The sequence below is a fragment of the Aethalodelphis obliquidens genome, unplaced genomic scaffold (assembly GCF_003676395.1).
Source record: "Aethalodelphis obliquidens isolate GAN/ISIS:26980383/991018 unplaced genomic scaffold, ASM367639v1 scaffold2, whole genome shotgun sequence".
In the NCBI taxonomy this organism is placed as follows: Eukaryota; Metazoa; Chordata; class Mammalia; order Artiodactyla; family Delphinidae; genus Aethalodelphis; species Aethalodelphis obliquidens.
This window is the reverse complement of record NW_020837946.1, coordinates 66291044-66311369: the sequence shown is the minus strand read 5'-3', so window position 1 is coordinate 66311369 and position 20326 is coordinate 66291044. Positions and strand designations below refer to the sequence as shown.

The window sequence follows — 20326 nt, the reverse complement described above, 5'->3', positions numbered from 1 at the left end:
TTAAAGAACCTGAAATCTTCTACCTGCTCTAAGGACAAAATGGTAAAACAAGCACCCTTCCTTTCAAACCGAGAAGGACAACAGGAAATTGGAGGTTCTAAGATTTAAATTGTGTCTACTCAGGGTTGCCAGTGAAAATACAAAAATCCCGTTTTTGTGGTTTTGGCTAATGAGAAAAAAAAGAGATATTTTCATTTTAGTCATTTTACTGCATTTTACCAGCTTGTCTAGGGAATGTCTAGCTTCATGTGTGTAAATAATGAATTTATCTGTTTAATAGCCTGATGGATATGTGTTAAAACAACATACTTGAAATACAAATTCCATTGTCCCATGACCACAAACTTTTATAGCAGCAGAAATTACTAAAGGCGAATTATAAAAGGTTTAACACATTTCTCATCAGTATACTTTGAAATATATGTGTCCAAATAGTTCAACAGATGGAGAGAAGTCTAAAATTATTCCAGGGTTTAGGCTGGACCCATATAATGTAAATTACTTTTCTTTTTACTTTTTTTTTTTTTTGCAGAAAACATGAAGAAATCTCAGTGTATCATTTGGATACATGGGGAAAAATATTACCCAATTAACTGATAAAATATGAATAATAGAAGAAGAATTCGTTATAGCTGATACAAAATAAAATTTATTTATAATAATATTTTTAGCTTGAAATGTAGTTACTGAGTTTCAAAATATGTTACATGGTAGGAAGACTCATGCTAAGCCAGAACCCCAGTTTGTTGCCTTATTTTTATATCAGATTTATTCAGAATCTAGAGCTTCCTTATTTACTATTCTGAAAAAATTGCATGTCCACAGGTATCCCACAAACATTCTTTTAAGCAGTCTCATTTGAAATGTACTTCTCAAAGGAAAGGTTCAGTATGATAGCATAAAGAAACACTCTGACCACACATGATTGAAAAATGTAAGCATTAAAACACATAAATATACAAATTGTGCTTCTATATTAGTGCTTTTAAGTCAGAGCTAAAAGTAAGTCTTTTAAATCTGGTCAGTGTTTATACATGTGCATAACTTAAACCTCAATAATTTATTTTCCTTTAATAAAGCAAATTCAGGGAAGAATATATTTCCAAGATGTTTGGATAATTACAATACATAGCTAAAATATAATGCACTATTTCATTGAAATTTGTCTTCAAAATTTGGTAATATGCAACTTATGCCTCTGAGTAAGCAAACAATATGAACTATGTATGTGTAAAGAACAGTTTTAATAGTCTTTTGTTTAGAATTACTGGAGATTGTAACCTCATCAAAATAATAATAGAATAAAAATAATTCAGGCCATAAAAAATAATATTAGGACAAAGCTAGTCTTGACAAAAACATTTTTTTTGAAGAAGGAAAACTAAAAACTAATATTTTTGTCCCTGGACTGTCACGGGTATACCTCATGTAATCCTCACATAAACCATAAGATTTCAGTTCTGTTTTTACAGTTTCATAGTCGGGGAGTTTTAGGCTGAGAGAAGTTAAGCAACTTGCCCATGCTCAGAGTGCTAGTACTGGGATTTGAGTCTAGGTTGTTGATGATAAAACCAGATGTGTCTGCTGCATCAGGCCACCTTCTTAGCCACTGTCTGATCTTGTTCTTAATTATGAGCATTTGTAATACATACGTACCACCAGGTTTCCAATGACCATGACCAACATGAAAACAATAAGGCACATGGTTTGGCCAGCGACCTCCATGCAGTCCCACATGGTCTCTATCCACTCTCCACACAGCACTCGGAACACAATCAGGAAGGAGTGGAAGAAGTCATTCATGTGCCAGCGTGGGAGTTGACAGTTACTAGAGATCTTGCAGACACATTCTTTGTAGCTCTTACCAAAGAGCTGCATGCCGACCACAGCAAAAATGAAGACGATGATGGCCAACACCAAGGTGAGATTACCTAGAGCCCCCACTGAATTGCCAATGATCTTAATTAGCATATTCAGAGTGGGCCAGGATTTTGCCAGCTTGAAAACTCGAAGCTGTAATCAAGTGAAAATATACTCTTAGTAGTAGTCACAATATAATTTTAAAAGTTAGGTAGACATCATTTTATCAGTATGATACTATATTGTAGTCCCACCTCTGAGGAATATAAAATCTCAAACTATATTAAAATTCAAATCCAGAAAAAAGTGTTAATAATACTGGAATTGTAAATCAAATCATAATATCATTTAAGTGCAAATATAAGAGAGAGAAAATATTTCAGAAATGAGAAAACATTTCTGATTCATCAACAGATATATCCATGAAAACAAATTAATACTTTGATTACAGACATTTGTGAATTTAGCAAGCTAATGTCACCTCCAACTGTATTTTCGAGAGTAAAAAGAAATATTAAAAGTATGAGGTGTATATATATATATATATATATATATATATATACATATATATATATATATATATTTTTTTTTTTTTTGTGGTACACGGGCCCCTCACCGCTGCGGCCTCTCCCGCTGCGGAGCACAGGCCCCGGACGCGCAGGCCCAGCAGCCATGGCCCATGGGCCTAGCCGCTCCGCGGCATATGGGGCCCTCCCGGCCCGGGGCACGAACCGGTGTCCCCTGCATCGGCCAGGCGGACTCTCAACCACTGCGCCACCAGGGAAGCCCTGAGTTATATATTTTTAATGGACACTTATAAAAAAAAGTAAAATAAATTAATTTGATAAACTTAAGGAAAAGCTTCTTTTCAATTTGAAAAATACACATTTTACTTAATTTCCAATAAAATTTTGCATATTTTTAAATAATTTTTCTTGCTAAATTCAAAAAAATTTGTTATACCATTGTCTAAAGTGCTAATGGGATCAAATGTTTTCCCACATATTCCTTTAAAGTAGTTACCACTAATATAAGTAAGGTTGATAAAAAGATTTATTGGGTATAAAGTTTTTATTTATATTTCTTTAGAGACTTTAAAGCAAAAAAATTTTTTTAATGAATTTAAAACATAATTTTAGAAGCACATGTGTGTTTTTAAATGTGCCTTACATAGTTAATTATTATGAAGTGTTTCAACCATTTTTCATCATTCTTGATAAACAGTCACACTCAGCTTTAAAGAGAACATTTATATATTTTCTTAGAATATCACACATACTGGTTTAAGTTTAAAATATCATTGAGGTAAAAAGCTATAAAAACTATACACATTGATTCATTTTTGAAATAAGTATTTTGCCAATGAAAGATAGAATATAAACATAGTCTATGCAGATACCAGTCTGAACGATCTCAGTACAGACAGTCCCTCCACATTTGCCAGGCCAAGCTCCATTAAACTAAGGCTGACAATAATTCCATCAAAGATATTCCAGCCCTCTTGGAAATAATAATATGGATCCATGGCAATGATCTTGAGGACCATTTCTGCTGTGAAGATCCCAGTGAAGACCTAAAGTAAAATAGAGATCAGTACTTCAAGCATTGAAAAAGTTTTGACACTCTAAGAATTTGTAAAGAAGGTTAAACAGTTATGAGTAAAAATATCTAAAATTTAAAGTGAAGAAATGTGACAAATGGATATACAAGTTTAGCATTTTTTTCAGGGGAATATTTTAAGTGGATTTGTGTTAGTTAATGAATCTGCTAGATTTCCAAGACAATGCTGATTTGAAAACATTTCATTGTCCACATTTGAAATCCGATACTAAATAATAGCTACTGAATTATTGCCTTTTTTGGTACCCTATGTTTCTACCATAATCCCAACCAATTTTTTTTAAGTATTGCAATAAGAACAATTTATGTATTATTGGAAGTCACTCAAAAATTACTTCAAATTGGTAAAAACCATATTTTGTTCTTCATTTTTATTTGTTTTTAAGGGACACCATCTTATTTCTATAATTTTATAAACATTCCTGAAATAAGAGTGAGTTTGCCACAAATGTTTTATAATAATTATCTCTGGATTTATGCCTCAGAATTAAGGTTAATGGATAAGTAGAGCAAGGAACTGCAGATTTAATTGAAAGCATCAGGAGAACATTCTCAGTATGCATACACCCAAAATTAGGATTAATAAATTATTTGAGTGGCTGGATGAATGTCTATTTGAAAATGGTTTTGTTTTTTAATTCAAAACCACAGGCTAAGACGCCCAAGGACATGAAGAGCTATGAAATTATTCTTGCGAAAAATCTTTTAAAGCAATTATATTAACTATAGGTAAAAGCTGCATATTATGACTAAAGTCAAGCTTACCACTTACCAAGGTAAATCAGCCTTTACCTTGAAGGAACTTTGTCAAAATAACAGTATCAAAATTATTTGGTTTCCTAAAATATATTAATTAAAGGAAATCTTGTTCTACTCTTACAAAGTGTAATTGCAGCCAGCATCTCATTTTCCCAATCACAGAAAGACCTAAGGGAAATACCCATAGCAGAAAAGATAGCTTAACTTCAGTTCATCATTCATTCACTCAAATAGAAGTAAAATGTAATTCAAGCAAGCTTAGTACATGAAAATCCAGATATGCTGGAATGCACATTAAAAAGTGATTTTTTTCATTTATAGAAGGACTTACCCTGGGGTATTTTTTCCCTGGTGAATGTAAAATAAGTTCTGATTTATATGAATTTTATTTCTTATATAAAGTTTTAGGAGCAGCTACTATTTGAAATACACAGCCTGATTATAGAAATATATGAGTTAAATTGAGTTAGAAACAATCCAGGTAAATGATCTACACATATCTCTTCCTACAGAAAATCATAAGGTGAACTTTTCAGCTCTTCTGAAATGACTAGAAGATGTCCTGCATTTTAAAAACCCATACCTTAAACTTACATTCTTTCATCTAAAATTTAATCCCAGCATGAAATTCTCTTTAAAAATAACATTTTAATTACAATTTGCAGTTTAATGTCATAGCTATTTATCTCTTTAAATGCTTTCAGTTTAGGCCCTAAAAATCATTGGGATTGTTTTACGTACATTTTAGTCTAGTTTAGCATTGTCAGTGATTAAGAGTTTTGAAAAAATCTTTCTCATTCTAGCAAAGGTCAACTGAGGCTATTGATCATGATGCTTATGTTTATAAAATTTTAAAACTCCATCAAAAAATGCTAAGAACACAGAGAACTGCAACCCCTGGATATGTATATGGTTATGTACATAAATCCGTGTATGGTTTATAAACATACATTCTGCTGCCTTTGAATTTCTTTATCATGAGGAATTTTTAAGACTAAGACAATTAATAAAAACATACTGAATGTTTATTGTTTGAACTTAGCCTAATTATAATATATCTTGTCTTCTGAAGAAGCTTTTTGTGTTTTGAAATTTTGGATTATATGTTTCTGTAGCCATTCATTCATTAATAAAAAATTGCTGAGTACTTACTAGACGTTGTACTAGGCTTTGAAAATGCAGTACTAATTAGGATATACAAACTGAGAATGCATAAACCTAATTCATTTAGGCTGATAAATTTCTTATGGAAAATACATCTATAGGCTTCCTAAGCCAGCTTCTTTAATGAGGAGGTAAGTTCAGCGAAAAGTTTCTAACCTATTGTACGTGATGACACAAGACAATCAGCAAAAGTGTAAGTGCTAAAGGTGGGGATGAGAATCAGCCTGGGAGTCTGGACCAAGAGTAAACAAATTTCAAGCATTTTGTTTTGGGGGGTACTGGGCTTGGATGATCAAATGTTAGGGCTTAAGGTCTCAGTTCAGGGATAAGAAAGTTTCCTTACTGAGTATTTACTTAGAGAGGAAAGTTCTGTTGATACATACATTAAAAAGATAGAAATGTTAGTTCTAAAGGCTCAAGTTTGAATATTGATCAGTTTGCTCCACAGAACCTCTTCTTGTCCAGACTGACATTCCACTCTTTTGTAGTGAATTTGACATAACTGTAGCCGCCTTTCGCTCCATTACTATTAGCTTCTTGTTTTAATGGTTTTAGTTTTATCATCCTCATGCCTTTTGGATTTGTATCTTTAAATATTTGTTGTTGTTGTTGATTCTTTTTTGAAGGATGAAATTGAAATATATTTAAAGAAAAATGGTGGGACATCATTTAACATTTATGATTTTCTTTTATCTCATCTGTCAGATGAGGATAGTGAGATGTTTCATCAGGTCTGTGTTTAATATTCTTGGATTTCTATCAGTATTATATTGCTTAGCAAATTTTATTACAAACTGTAGTGTACACACAATTATTGTTACACAAGAACTTTATTAGTAGTTGTTAGAAAGAGACGAGAAGGCAGTTTTATATTACACTAGGAGAGGAGTTAGATGGCCAAATAGCACTTCTTCATTGATGAGAGTGGCTTCATAGGTGAGGTCTAGAATTTGGCTCCCATGGTTTTATCTTTCAATAAACGAGCCATTTTTTTCCTTCAAAAAGTTATCATGTCCCTTTCCTGAGATTTTGAATTCATATCCTACACCACACCATTTAATTAAAATTATTTTGCTAATTATGTTTCTTTAGACTTTTATTTGCAAATAGCCTGTAAGATTTTTAGAACAGGTACCATTTTCTAAGTTCCCATCTAGGTCTAGCAGAATAAAGGGATATCATGGACCTCTAATCACTGGTTAGGAAAGTTATAGTAAGAAAAATAATTAGTGTAGGTGCTACAGATCTCTATCAATACTCCCTGAAGAAAAAGTTACAGGTTAGTTGGAAATGTTTGTATGATGAAGAGGTTATCTAACCTACTATGATTGATGGAAGATTCCTTGCTTATAGAATCCCTAAGATGAGTGCATGGGTTTTATAATGGTTAAAACAAAATTTAAAAATGAAAGCAAAACAGAGCATCTTAGAGAAACTCAGTAGAGATTTGAGGTCTCTTGATACTCAAATTTGATCAATCCAATCAAAAGGAAGTGATGTAATTTTTATATGCTCCAGAAAGAGGAAACAAAAAGGCACATTGATCTAAGTAAAGACTGGAAGTTCCACAACTCTTTTATGGAAAATTCTTTTGTTATCAATTCAACCAAAAAACTCGATGTCCTTATTTATAAGGCAATATGCAATCATTTGCGTAGTAATAAACTAGTCCATAGAAATTTTAAATTTATTTTAATGAGAAAACTGTAAACTCCCCACAGAATATGCGATGTAACATCCATCCATGGAGTATAATATAAATCCAAATTCAGCTAAGTACCCATGCTATAAGGAATATATTCTCTCTTTTTCTCTGTGTATATATATATTATATATATATACTTTTTCATATATAAATATTTATTATAAAGCTTGTTGTGGGTATAAAATAAGATATGTAAAACTATGAAATACTTTACAGATATACATTATTACTACTACTCATAATGAGCTTTTAGCCAATAGTAACAGTCAGTTTACACATTCTCTTATTCCTAAGGTTAGAAATAGTTAAGTCTGTTCTCTGTCGTCTACACTCTCTGTCTTCAAGAGTCTTGTTTTCCCAACACTAAGCTCAGCTTATGCATGGTTCTACCACAGTCAACCAGTGGTAGAACCCCACTTCCCTACTTCATTATCTCCATCACTACTCAAAGTTACAGATTTTAGAATGAGGGACATCTAGTCCAACACATTGTGCTCATGAGAAGGAAATACTTGTGACTTTTTTAAGACCACCCAGATATTTAGCATGGACAACTGGATTTGGACCCAGATTTGTTGCTTTAGTCTAGTGCTTTTCCATTTGATTGTCCTATAATCCAATGTCTCTTATCCTGTCCCTCTATACTCAGTTGCTTCAACATTGAAATTCTATAAAACCTCAGCTTTCTGCTTCACTCTGACAAATTTCCAAAATTTTCCCTAACTGTCTAATATCCTGGGAAAAATACAGCAGCTAGAGCAGAACTATTTTCCGTCAGTATTTCAAAGAAAGGTTAATAGCATACAGAAGAGGAAGGAAATTGTTTATTGAGCACGTGCTAGATGCCAGGCACAGTGCTACGTGTTTTCACATTATCTCATTAGATCTTCACAACAACTCTGGGAGATGAGTATTATTATATCCATTTCAATAATAGAAAACAAAGACTCAGATTTTTTATCAAACTTGTCCAGATGCTTCATTATTAGTAAGGTCAAACCCAGTTCCACCTGACTCCAAACCCATGTTCTTTTATGAAAAGATGCTGCATGATGCCTTTTTGGGTAGGAAACAAGCAGTTGGTTATTTATCGAGCTACAACCATGTAAACACTCTGCAAGATACAAAAGAAAAATGGGATGTGAGCTCTGCTATGGAGTAATTTTTAGTGGATTTTGTTTAATATTCAACTAAGTTCTATTCACAAATGCATTAGGAATTAAGAAAAAGTGTGTTTGATATGGGCTGAGTATCATATTAGAGGAGATGAGGCTTCAGTTGGACCTTGAAGAATATGAAGAATTGAGATGAAGTGATTTGAGTTGGAGTACTTTAAATGTGAAGGTAGAGAACAGTGATATACTATCCCATATGTAAGCATATAAACATTTGTGTGTTATAGTGACAAGGCTGTTCTGATAAGACTGCTGGTGGTTGGTTAGGAACCAAAGGAAAATAAGCTGGTATAGGAAGGATGGAATCAGATAGGGAGTTTTGAAAACCAGTTAAGAGTGTTGAACCACAAATATAGGCAATAGATACTTTAGCAAGATGAAAGCATACTGAGTGCAGAGTACTAGAAATATGATTTTAATAGTAGTTACAGGAGTAAAGAAGTTGATACCTGGAAAAAAAGAAATAATGGGTCTTCATATAAAATTGTATAAATATATAAGAAATAAAGAGAAAGTAAGTCAAATGGCTATCTTCGAAGCTGGAAGGCTCTTTGAAGTTGGAAGGCTACTACTAGAGGTAATACAAGACTAAATTGAGATTTTTAGGGCTTTCAGTAAATTGTGAGAAAGATGATATTTCAGATGTCTCATACTGTGTTTAAAGTTATCCTGGAGCAATGATCTGTAACTGTTGGAAATACAGGAATGGAACACAACTTACTCTATAATTGTAGATAATACCTAGAGTTGTTGAGTACATAGTAATATTGAGTGAAAAACATAGCCTTAATAGGTAAAAGAAGAGAAGTCCAGACAAGGACGCAGAGATAGAGTGATTGGAAAGATGAAGGAGAAATCATCTCCTTCCGATGAAGGAGAAACTGGAAAAAAAAAATCAGTATCACAGGTGTCAAAGATGAAGAAAGTGTCAAGAATCTGGTGGGTGTTCTATAATGCAGTGAAGTTGAGTTCTCTTATTGGAGTAGACATTTATGCAACTGTCTGCCCAGTATTCGCTTTCTTCTTTCTGTTGGGAATAGTTCCTCCACCTGTGTAATTCCTAAGGACTGCCATTTTCACATGACTCCACCCTCGCCAATGCTGATGAAACCACAGGTGAGCATCTGACCCAGGTTATGCTGAATAGAATCCTATCACGAGAGTCTGAGCTGGAACTGAAAAAGAGATCCAGTCTTTTTCCAGTGCAGAGGTTACAAGATGTAAAACCAATGAGCTATGGCTGATCATGTTCCTGACCTACAGAGAAAAGATGCAATGAATGTTTGGACTATATCCAGTCCCTTGGTTAAAGGATATCCTGAAGCCCATCCTGAAGCCCAATTGCAAAATTACCCTTCATATGTTTTGGTAGTTCATCTTTTTCTTTCCATTCCATGAGTCAGTCTTTTTACTTTCCTCTTAAGCTAGTTTGAGTTCTGTTTCTGTCTTGTGCCAAAAAAGGTCTTGATTAATAAACTATGTAAATTCTTTTCTTATTTGTTCATCCATTTCAGATTCTTCATATACATTTAGGAGGAAATGTACAAGTCAGCATACACATACACAGATGTCTGCCCAAGTAACTTGAACCAAAAATGTGGCTAAATTACAAATGCATTTTTATCAACTATTTCTTCTCTTCTGTGAATTCTACTGAAGCATTTTATTAAGTTCAGTTTGAAACAACTATGCCCTCTTTTGCACAGAAATCAGTCCTTACGTATTCTCTTCAAAGAACATGATTTCTTCAGAAGCTATGTGTGCTAAAACTGCATGCTTGTGGAGCCAGAATTAGACGTCATTGTTTCTCTGGGCCTATATTTCCAGCAAGAATGACAGTAAAGATTTTAACAAGTTTACAAAGGGTAAGACACCATGATCAGTCAGCACAGATGTTGGTCTCAATAGTCAGCATTTATACCCGAATTCTAGACCTTATCACTGAGAATACCTTCAATATTCCTTTAGATATTTCTTCCTATGAAGAAAGACGGTATAATTAGGGAGTTCCACACAGCACAAATGGATTTCTTCTTTGGTCTATCTGCCCCATCCCTGACAAAGTAAATAAGTAAACATCAAATGAACTCACCAGGTTTCCTACAGTCAACACACTACTGAATTGACCAGTCATTGGGTAGTGCTCCATGGCCATGAAGAGGGTATTCAAGACAATGCAAATAGTGATGGCAAGATCAACAAATGGATCCATAACAATTAAATTCACAAGATGCTTTACTTTTAACCATGGATCACCGCAGTCCCAGATCAAGAACACATTGGCAAATCTATACCAGCATGGTGGACATTTCTGCCTAGATTCTTCAAGCTCTGGAGGAACAATAAAGAGTAAGAGTAGTAAATAACAATAAAAACAAATTGTTGTTGTTGCAGATTATACATTATTTGATTAAATTGATGCTTCTACTTGGGGTTGGAAGTTCATATTAGTTTAACAGACTTGAGAAGACAATCCCATTAAATATTTTCACAATATATTCATAAAAAATGTCAAGTAAATAGACTTTCTTCTTTAATTAAACAGAAAATAAATACTTTGAATTTAATATTTTGCCTCAAACTAACGTAATTATCTATTAAATAGGTAATGGGTCATTAAATTGCTATATTTTCTTTATCAAAACAGAATTTTAAAGTAACCTTTTAGAATTATTAAATATATCAAACAATTATTCTTTTGAAAGACCTTTTTAAGAATACTGTCTAAAGCTGTGATCCTTATTAATGTGTGTGACCCATTCTTTCCTCTCTCTGTCTCCACATCAGCATTGATCTTCCACACACTGAGAATGTAGTATGCCCTTCTTTTTAATATAGATTTAGAGCCAAATCTAGTTCTGTTATTCATAATTACTCATATATTTTTCAGAATTTTAGCTTAATATATTAAAAAGGCACTAGTAATTTAATGGGTGAAACCTATTATAATTATTATATGCCCATTTGTATATCTAGTACGCCAATGGGATAAGATACAAAATGTAATTGAAGTTTTCTAAAGAATTCATATTAGATATGACTTATAAATGATTTATAAAATTGCAGTACTAATATAATATTCCTCCAAACTTGAAGAAATGGGGACTTAATGAATGAACAAGGAAGTAATTGTTGCTGCCCATTCCAGTGTATCAAAATCAACAAATATTTGTGTCAGCTGTTCATTGGAGGAATGTAATGGTTTCTGTGTATGTGGAAGATGGAGGAAAAAATCTTTTTTTAGGGTCCCTGTCGAAGTGGAGCATAGGTTTTGATTCCTCCAACTCATTCATATGCCTCCCCAACCCATCACTACCTCCATGCCTGGACAACAGATTGAAGCTTGAAAGAGATGTTTCCTTGTGCTTCTAAAACTTAAAAAGGCAAGTTTTTACTCTAATTGCTTAAGGATAATATAAGGATAAATCCTCACTGATGAGGTATCAAGTGGTGAAATATCACTCTTCAGATGAGAACCAGAATCAAAAAGAAATAAGGACAATATTAGTTTTTGTAATCAATGTGATAATAGTGTATTCCATATATTATCTACTTAGGTCTATTATACAATTTTGATCTTGGGTAACTGACTTTCATAATTCTATGGGAATAAATAATAGTTTCATAAAGTATATAATCATAGGAAGCTGACTATCCCATGACCTTCTTCTTACCCTCCATTGTGTTAGTCAGGATGCTGGCTATGCTCATGGCTCTTTGTCTTCCGGAGGAATCCTCTAGCATCTCCATTGAAATCTGGTAAGAACTTAGCCTTCTCTTTCTGACTTCTGTTTCAGTGGTGGTACCCTGCAAACCAAACACTGCTGGCTCAAACCACCCTTTTCAATGAATAATACAACACAACATAGCATTTCTCTGGAAAGGCATGCTACGTGCAGTTTTCCCAAGTAACAATTTTCAAGTAATAGTAAAATACTAAATTTATTATTAAGTTATAAATGCTTAAAAAATCACAGGTGGTACCCTAAAGGGTTAAAACAAGAATTTACTAGTTGGATGTAATTATATAAGGCAATTATGTTGCAGAAATATTTTAGTTTACCTGTTGGAATTTTCTGGGAAAATTTTCATAAGCATGCCAAAGTCATATATTATTCCATTTCATTCAAATGCAAGGAATTTTAACTTATCTCAATGATTAATAATCAGATCAATCTTCCCCCAAAACAAATAATAGTATTATATAGTCTTAAGGCTGAATTATTATCTTTGAGGCTTTATTGAAAATATTGACATATATGGGCCAATTTTTTTCCATGCACAAACACAGATGTACAATGAAATGTGTGTGCTTTCCTGAGATTTCTTTAGTTATTTCTATATGCCATCCTATAAGAAATCAAAACACTTTAGAGTCATTTAATAGACATCAAAACATTTTAGAGTCACTGTAATATTGACACTTGTATGAAAAGTGCCCATTATCAATATATTGGTCATTACAATATTTAATTTTAAGTATATGAAATTTCCAGAATATGAATAGATTATTATACAATTCTGGGTCGACAAACATCTATAATAGCAATTTGGTTGTCAAAGTGCCCATTATTTTGTGCTGGTAGGTCGACTGAATTTGCAGATACGAGTTTCATCCCAGTCTCTAAAAACTGGGCTCTTTTAACCTAAAGCATTTGGAAGTTAATGGTCCCACACAATTTAGTTGGTTCTAAAGATCCTATTGTTTTCCATTCAATAAATCATATATTATTTTTAAGGACTTTCAGTTTGGGGAAGCAGGTTGGTATAACAGGCTAAAATGCCCAGGCCTTGGTAATTTAAAATTGGTATATAATGTCAGTAGAGCTAATTTATTATCTATTATCACCTCTGGTGGAAGTTGTCCAGTAGGTGAGGTTAGAGCTGATGGTCCACCCACCAAGGAAACCACACCATTGCAATCCACAGTGCTGTGCATCTTCCCATTTGCTGGAAGCCCTGGCACCATCCTGGATGACATACTGGCCTGACTAACGTTACTGTTGCGTCGCTCTCCGTGTCTGTGTGGCACAAACAGTGAGTCTCTCCTGCTCTCGCTGTCTTCAAATGTACTGTGTTCATCATCAGCAAAGTCATTTTCAGAACCAATATCCTTTGCCTGACCTCTGAAGCTGAAAATACTCGTTTTGCTATTGCGTCGTGGGGAAAACAGGGAGCCACGGATACTTAATAGAGACTGAGGAGAGAGCAAGGAAGAAAAGAATTGGGATGGGGGACACAACTATTTAATAAAAGTCTTAATATTACAGAATCTATTTGCTTTTGGGTTAGAATAGTCTTGCTCTTAAACACAGGTAATCAAGTTTACAGAGAACTCATATGTTTTGATATTTTTATTAAAGACCACAATGCAAATTTAAGTATAAAAGAGTAGTTTTTCTGATTAAGAATTCTGATATGCAATCTACTAAGTGCGTGACCACTTCATTTAATCTTCACTCTAGTACTGTGAGGTGGATTTTGTTGCTGTAATATTCTAGGAGCAGAACCTGATGCTGGAGAGGACAAATGATTCTTTTTGGTAGGTGGCTTTCACTCCTAAATGCTATGGTCTGAAAGGGCACACAACTTGGAAAACAAGTTATGGTTCAAGTGAGACTGTTGGCTTAAATTTAAAATATTTGTACCAAATATGTTACTTTTGGATAATGATTTAAAAATGAAACCATTATCTCTCCATTCTCTTATTTTGAGTTCTAAAGGAAATTACTCTTTTTTTTCTGGACTTGCTTGTCTCTATCCACATGGGCATAAAAGTCACAAAACTTAACCTATGATGCTATCTTCTAAATTTGCTAACAGTTTCCCAAATGACTACTAATGATTCACCTGTTTTGAGGGAATATATGTCATAGCAAACACAACAGAGAGAATGCCTAAATTGCTGTATAAATTACTATTCTTACTTTAAAATTTAACACTGCCTTAAAAAAGTAAGACATTTACACATGACTTTACCAATAAGGGTGATATAGAAGACAGCTTATCCTTCTAATCTCAATTTAACTTTATTAAAAGGAACTGGATGATTCAGAAACTTTTAAAATTATATTTGTTTGTGAATAAATCAAGCAAACAGTTTCTGGTACTTGAAAATGAGGATTTAGCATGAAGCCCCTTCTTCCAGTTTTTCAATGGACTTTAAATCAGCAGCATCAAATAATTCTGTGTTTATTTTAGCCTTGGTGAGTTTTCAAAAACATCTCTATTCTCTTGCAGAATCTTTGTTTACTACCTTCCTCATTAACAATGACATTTCCAATATTCCCCTCTCACCCCCAGCAGTTTCTCATGGCCTGTTCTATCTCTCTGCATAGCCAGGGTAACGTATATACATACATACACATACATACGCATACATATCCATATGCCAGCAGGAAACATGCCTGGACTTTCCCTTTCTTCCTCCAAGCTTCGGTGTAAAACCAAAGAAAATAATTCTAGTGGAAAAAAACGTAAGAAAGGCAGACTCCCTCAAATTTATTTTTGGTCCCTCTGCCTAATTAGGTCATGCTGATTTTCTTAGGCCCCATTTTTAGTTTTATTTTTATGGCTTTTCCCTGCCTGCAAAGCACTAGAATAATCTTTTTGCCGTCTGTCTCAGTGATGTTCTGGAAAGATACTATTCATTGAGAAATGTGCTATTGCTTTGGATTTGGTTAGAAACATTCACAGGAATTATTGACTGCCCAGCTTATCTAGCCTGAGACTGTGTGTATGTGATACTCAGTTCATGCAGAAGGTTTGTTTACCCAATGTCAGTCGGTAGTTAGACTAATTTTCCAGTCATCAAAGTGATCAAGAAATTAGACATTGTGAAGACATTAATTCAGCTCTCAGTAATAAGGAATGGTAATGTTTTTAATCTCTTCAGACTCAATTTAAATTATCAATATGATATTTGTATGTTCAGACTCATATTTGAAACCTTAGTGTGTATTTTTAGGTCCCAGCTTTCTGGAATTGGGATTCAGTAAACAGGGGGTAGGACTCTGGAATCTGAGTATTCAACATACATTCTAGGTGATTCTAATGCAGGTGGACCTCACCCTACACTAAGAGGAATACCAACATTGTCTTACACTATTTCCTAGGATGGCTCAATACAATCATCTTAATATACCTGTGTTAGAATACTGTCTTTGGAAACTGAAAATCTGTATACACAGTATTGGTTGGGAGTATGTGGTATGTGTGTACATCCATAACGTATCTGGTACATGCCTTTAATTTGCATGTTTTTATGTCAGGCTGTTTTCAAAGGCGTTCCAGATCCTTGGGTTTATTTGAAACTTCTATTCACTCTTTGGAAAGTATAATAATGGGTGTGAGCACAGCTTTCAAGGCAACAGAAACTGAGAAAAGAAGATAGCAAAAATAGTATTGAGAGAAAATAAACCAAAAATAACACACTAGAAGATGCAGCAGAGTGGAGGGAATACCCACAGCTGTGGCAGCTCTTTCTCTACGGAAAACAAGCTTTTATGTTTTAAGGACCTAAAGGCCATCTTTCTTTGCCTCAGGCATGCCAAAATATAAATTCCAGGCATCTTTTTCTTTTGCCTTGTTCCAAGAAGGTAAATCTGAACTCTTTTTCTTAATTTTCAGTAACAAAAGGGAAAATAGAAGAATTTAGGTGTGTAAGACACAATCCTGCATGTAGGGACTGAACCTGAAGTGGAATGGGATGTCAAAATGGAAGATGCAGGGAATTTGAAGATATTCTAGTAGAAGCATGTAAAGTGAGTATTTGTTGGAAATACTCACTTAATAGCATTTCAAGTTAAATATATGTAGCTTATCAATGTTTTCAATAAGTCAACAACTACACTTGGTTCTAGCTATAAAGCTTCTGGTTTAAAATAGTCTCCTCATGTCCAGACAACATAGATAAAATCTTTGGGGGGATTCACTTTCCATTGTATGCCTTTAAGTACTTTTTCATGCTGTCTAGGAACATGTATTATCTATTTAAGAATAAAATAATATAATAAATATAAAATAACATGTAAAGTTTATGTTAGTAGAGGACAGGGTACCCATTATTTATGGCTTCTTGGCCTTAACATTGTTAGAAGATATGTTTGTGTTGAACATTATGCCATGTCCACCTTATGCTTCCTATCCCCACTACCTCCACTGATTCTCTTACCTTTTAGAGAGTTTGTTTATACAACCAGACACTGTAAAGTGCTTCTGGTATATTTTTGCTTGTGAGTTGTGGTGATGCTCTCTGCCTGTCTTTACTGGGATATGTAACTATCAATGCTAATAGGCGATTTCTTTTTCTTTCGCAACATCTACTATCTATCTATTTCATCTACCTATCTATCTATCTATCTGTCTATCATCCTATCATCTCTTTCTCTCTCTCCCTATCTACCTACCTACCTCTACGTATGTCACTATCTGTCTATTTACAAATATGAAATGAACTACATATAACGTAGGTATATGCCAATTCTGTTTCTAGTATTTAAACTCTGGCTTTCAGCTAACTTCCCTGTGCTGTTCCCTCTCTGTGGTTCACTCAACAGAGGCCTTCCAGCTGCTTCTTGAACATTCTGGGCATATTACCACATCAGGGCCTTACACTTGCTCTTCAGTGAGCCTGAAATGCTCTTTGATGAGATAGCCTCTCCCCTTGCCTCCTCGAAATCTTTGCTGAGATTTCTCCTTTACAGTGAGGGCTTCCCAACCCACCCTATTTAAATTCTTTTTTTTTTTTTTTTTTTTGTACCACCGGTTAGTGTTCCTAATCCCCTTTTCCTGCTTTATTTTTTTTTCCATAGCACTTATCACTTTCTGACATAGTCTATAACTTACTTATCTTGTTTATTGTCTATCTCTTCCTTTAGTATAAAGTTCCATGAGGTCAGTGAATTATATTGTTTTGTTCATTGAGATTTTTTTCTAGAACTCTTTCTTCCACATAGTAGGTGATCAATGTGGATTGGCTGAGTGAACTGATCCACAAGCTTTTGGCTGAGTGAACTGATCCACAAGCTTTTATTTGAGCATTATATGATGAAACAGTGATGGAAATAGTGCTATTTTCAAAACACCTAAATATGTTCATGTAATTATTACTACTATGTGTATACATTTGTGATAACTGAAACTACTCAAAAAATTTTAGTTTTCCTAATTTGTAATTCAATGACCCATTTTAACTTAATAAGAGCTCTACTATTTGTCACATAGGGTTTCTATATATTGCTTAATATATAGAACTCTTTAAGAACCCACAGCTCTTTAAGGTAGACATTATTACCCCATTTTACAGAAATTTTACAAAGTACAAGTGACTCAAAGTCACAGAACTAATTTGGAGTGGAGATATGAACATAAGCCTTAAGTCATTATGCTATAATATCAAATATTCTTAATCTTAATGACTCCTAATGGTCTTAATAATGCTAAAATATCAGGAGTGAAGTTTAAGCCAAAAAATCTAATCTGAGAAATTAACTTGGCCTATTGAGCCTCAAGTTAATCCCAAATGTATTATACTCATGTAATACCATACTTTATATTTGTACTATGCAAGGTAATAGTTGGATCTCTTGATACTGGCATTGTCTGTAGGGAAACGGTTTTTGTCTTATAAATTTTTGTGTGTGCATATATATTTTGTCCTAATACGAAAATTCAAGTTATAAGTTATTAATATAGAGTTTATTTCTTTTTAAAATTCTTACTTACATATTCAATATAAACTATAAAATAAACACCCATTGTTAACTAGCATATGCATTTTCCTCAGCCAAGAGCTAAACACTATACTGAATTTTGTGCTTATCACTCCATTTTTTCAAAAATATTTGTTTTTTTATAAGACCCCTTGGATGATGTACAGTTTTTTGATTTAACTTAATTATATAGCGTGTCTCTCAAAGCATTATCTTTAGGACATAATTCTGACCCAGATTAATATAATTAGAAGAGTTAATAATTCATAGCCCATGAAATTCTAATGGAACCAGATAGGGTTCAAAGCCATAATTATACTTATCACAGATTTCATAACTATTTACTCTTCATTATGCAACTGATAAAACTTATAAACAAAGAGTTGAAACTATTTTCCCTCTTTGACTTGAAAATATGCTGAAGAATTGGGTACTTGGCATTAAATCAGAGCAAAAACAGACTGTCTTTAATTTAGTTCTCTTCGAGAGCATTTAGGTCATAACTTCATTCTAATGTATCAAGGCATGACACCATATCAGCACAGTGGAAGCTCATGAGAGTACAGTTCTCATATCAAAAGATGAAAGCAGGGCTTCCCTGGTGGCACAGTGGTTGGGAGTCTGCCTGCCAATGCAGGGGACACAGGTTCGAGCCCTGGTCCAGGAAGATCCCACATGCTGCGGAGCAACTAAGCCCGTGCACCACAACCACTGAACCCGCATACCACAACTACTGAAGCCCACATGCCTAGAGCCCGAGCTCTGCAACAAGAGAAGCCACTGCAGTGATAAGCCCACGCGCCATAATGAAGAGTAGCCCTCGCTCGCTGCAACAAGGGAAAGCCCACGTGCGGCAATAAAGACCCAATGCAAACAAAAATAAATAAATAAAATAAATAAATTTATTTTAAAAAAAGATAAAAGCAAAAATCCAGAGACATTTCTTTTCAAAATTCATACATATCTTGCATCACAACCTCAGATAATAAAGGCAGAAACCCATATGCAAAAAAAGTAGGTTCATCTGAGGTCTCAAAATGGAAAAGGTAAACAAGGGATTACAAAACTGTCTCACTGAAGAAAAAAATCTGATAGATAGTTTTCACTCCCCCACTTCCTCAAAAAGCTGATTAAGAAAATGGTCTCAAAATAGTGCAATGCTTAAAACTGATTACCTTAAAATAAAAGTTATTAATGATTTAATAAAAGTCCCTTTTAAAGACACTTTAGGGTATAAATTTAAATAATCGTATTAAATGTTAGTTCCCCGTCCCTCATTTAAATCAGGTATTACAAAAAATATACCAAAATACAACAATGACAAAACAAACTGGAGCACTTAGTAGAAAACCATACCTGATGAGGGGAGTAGAATTTCTTGTCACTAGTCAGTCGATTTCCATCCATGGAGAAAAGGAATCTTCTTTTGACACTGTCCTCAGATACAGATTTGGGAAACCTGTTTCCCGCTCCTTTGTTTCCTTCAAGATGCTCCCTCTGTCTTCTTTTCTTTCTTCGGTTCCTCCACTCCTTAGCACTTTTAGAGCTTAATTTTGATGCTTCTGAAGAGCTTTCCAAGAGCTCTCCTAACCCACCTATTCCACTGAAATCTCTTGAAGCAGCTGCTGCTGCTGCAACTGCCTGTTTAAACAAAACCAGGCATTATTTAGAACATACAACTTTGGAACAGTTGAATGTGATACAAATGTTGCTATTTAAGACTATTAACTATATGTGAAAATGATGTCTTCTGGTCATTTCATTGTGTTTTACTACAAGAGAGTTTACTTAATAATGACAATTTTAAATAGTATAAAGCAATATGTTAGCTTATGCATTAAGACTAGAAAAGTCTGGTTTGGCACATCTTCTGAAGAGTCTTTTTTTTAAAAACTCTGTTGAGATTAGCTTCATTTCAGGGAACAACTGCTCTCTTAAAAATATCTTCTACACTTTAAAAGCAAATGTTCTCTAAGTGGTGGTTCTTGGTCTGATTACTATTCCAATTCCATCCATAGGTTTATTCCTCCCACTTGTGATTGTGAACAACCTAGTGGTATTTTTTCTTTCTAAATCTAGGACAAAAGTCTTTTTCTTTTCTTTTTTTGTGAACTCAAAGCATTTAAAGTGTCTACTCTTTTACCTCTAGATGGGAGTAGTGGGAATGTATTGGCTAGTTGATCCTCTTCCTTTATTTGAATCACATTCAGTGTTATTGTTCCCATTCCTGGGGTCATATTAATCTCACAGTTTAACATGATTAATTTATTAGATAGCACTTTTAGCTTTAAATTTTAAATGTTTATATATTATTTATTATTATTATAAAT

The 20326-nt window shown here is 33.9% G+C and overlaps 1 protein-coding gene across 8 annotated transcripts in view; it reads right to left on the bottom strand.

Moving 5' to 3' along the window:
• Positions 1 to 20326, bottom strand: part of SCN3A (sodium voltage-gated channel alpha subunit 3) — a 111592-nt gene that overhangs the window by 36979 nt on the left and 54287 nt on the right. For 3 of the 8 annotated variants that reach the window (XM_027129419.1, XM_027129404.1, XM_027129412.1), the window contains exons 12-17: positions 19353 to 19637; positions 13133 to 13480; positions 11958 to 12090; positions 10376 to 10614; positions 3260 to 3433; positions 1657 to 2013 (exon numbers count right to left, since the gene is read on the bottom strand). In XM_027129419.1, coding sequence (XP_026985220.1) covers positions 1657 to 2013; positions 3260 to 3433; positions 10376 to 10614; positions 11958 to 12090; positions 13133 to 13480; positions 19353 to 19637 — 1536 coding nt within the window. Of the gene's footprint in view, positions 1 to 1656; positions 2014 to 3259; positions 3434 to 10375; positions 10615 to 11957; positions 12091 to 13132; positions 13481 to 19352; positions 19638 to 20326 lie in introns of those variants that run through there. The other 5 variants (XM_027129452.1, XM_027129443.1, XM_027129425.1 and 2 more) reach the window with 4 other exon arrangements.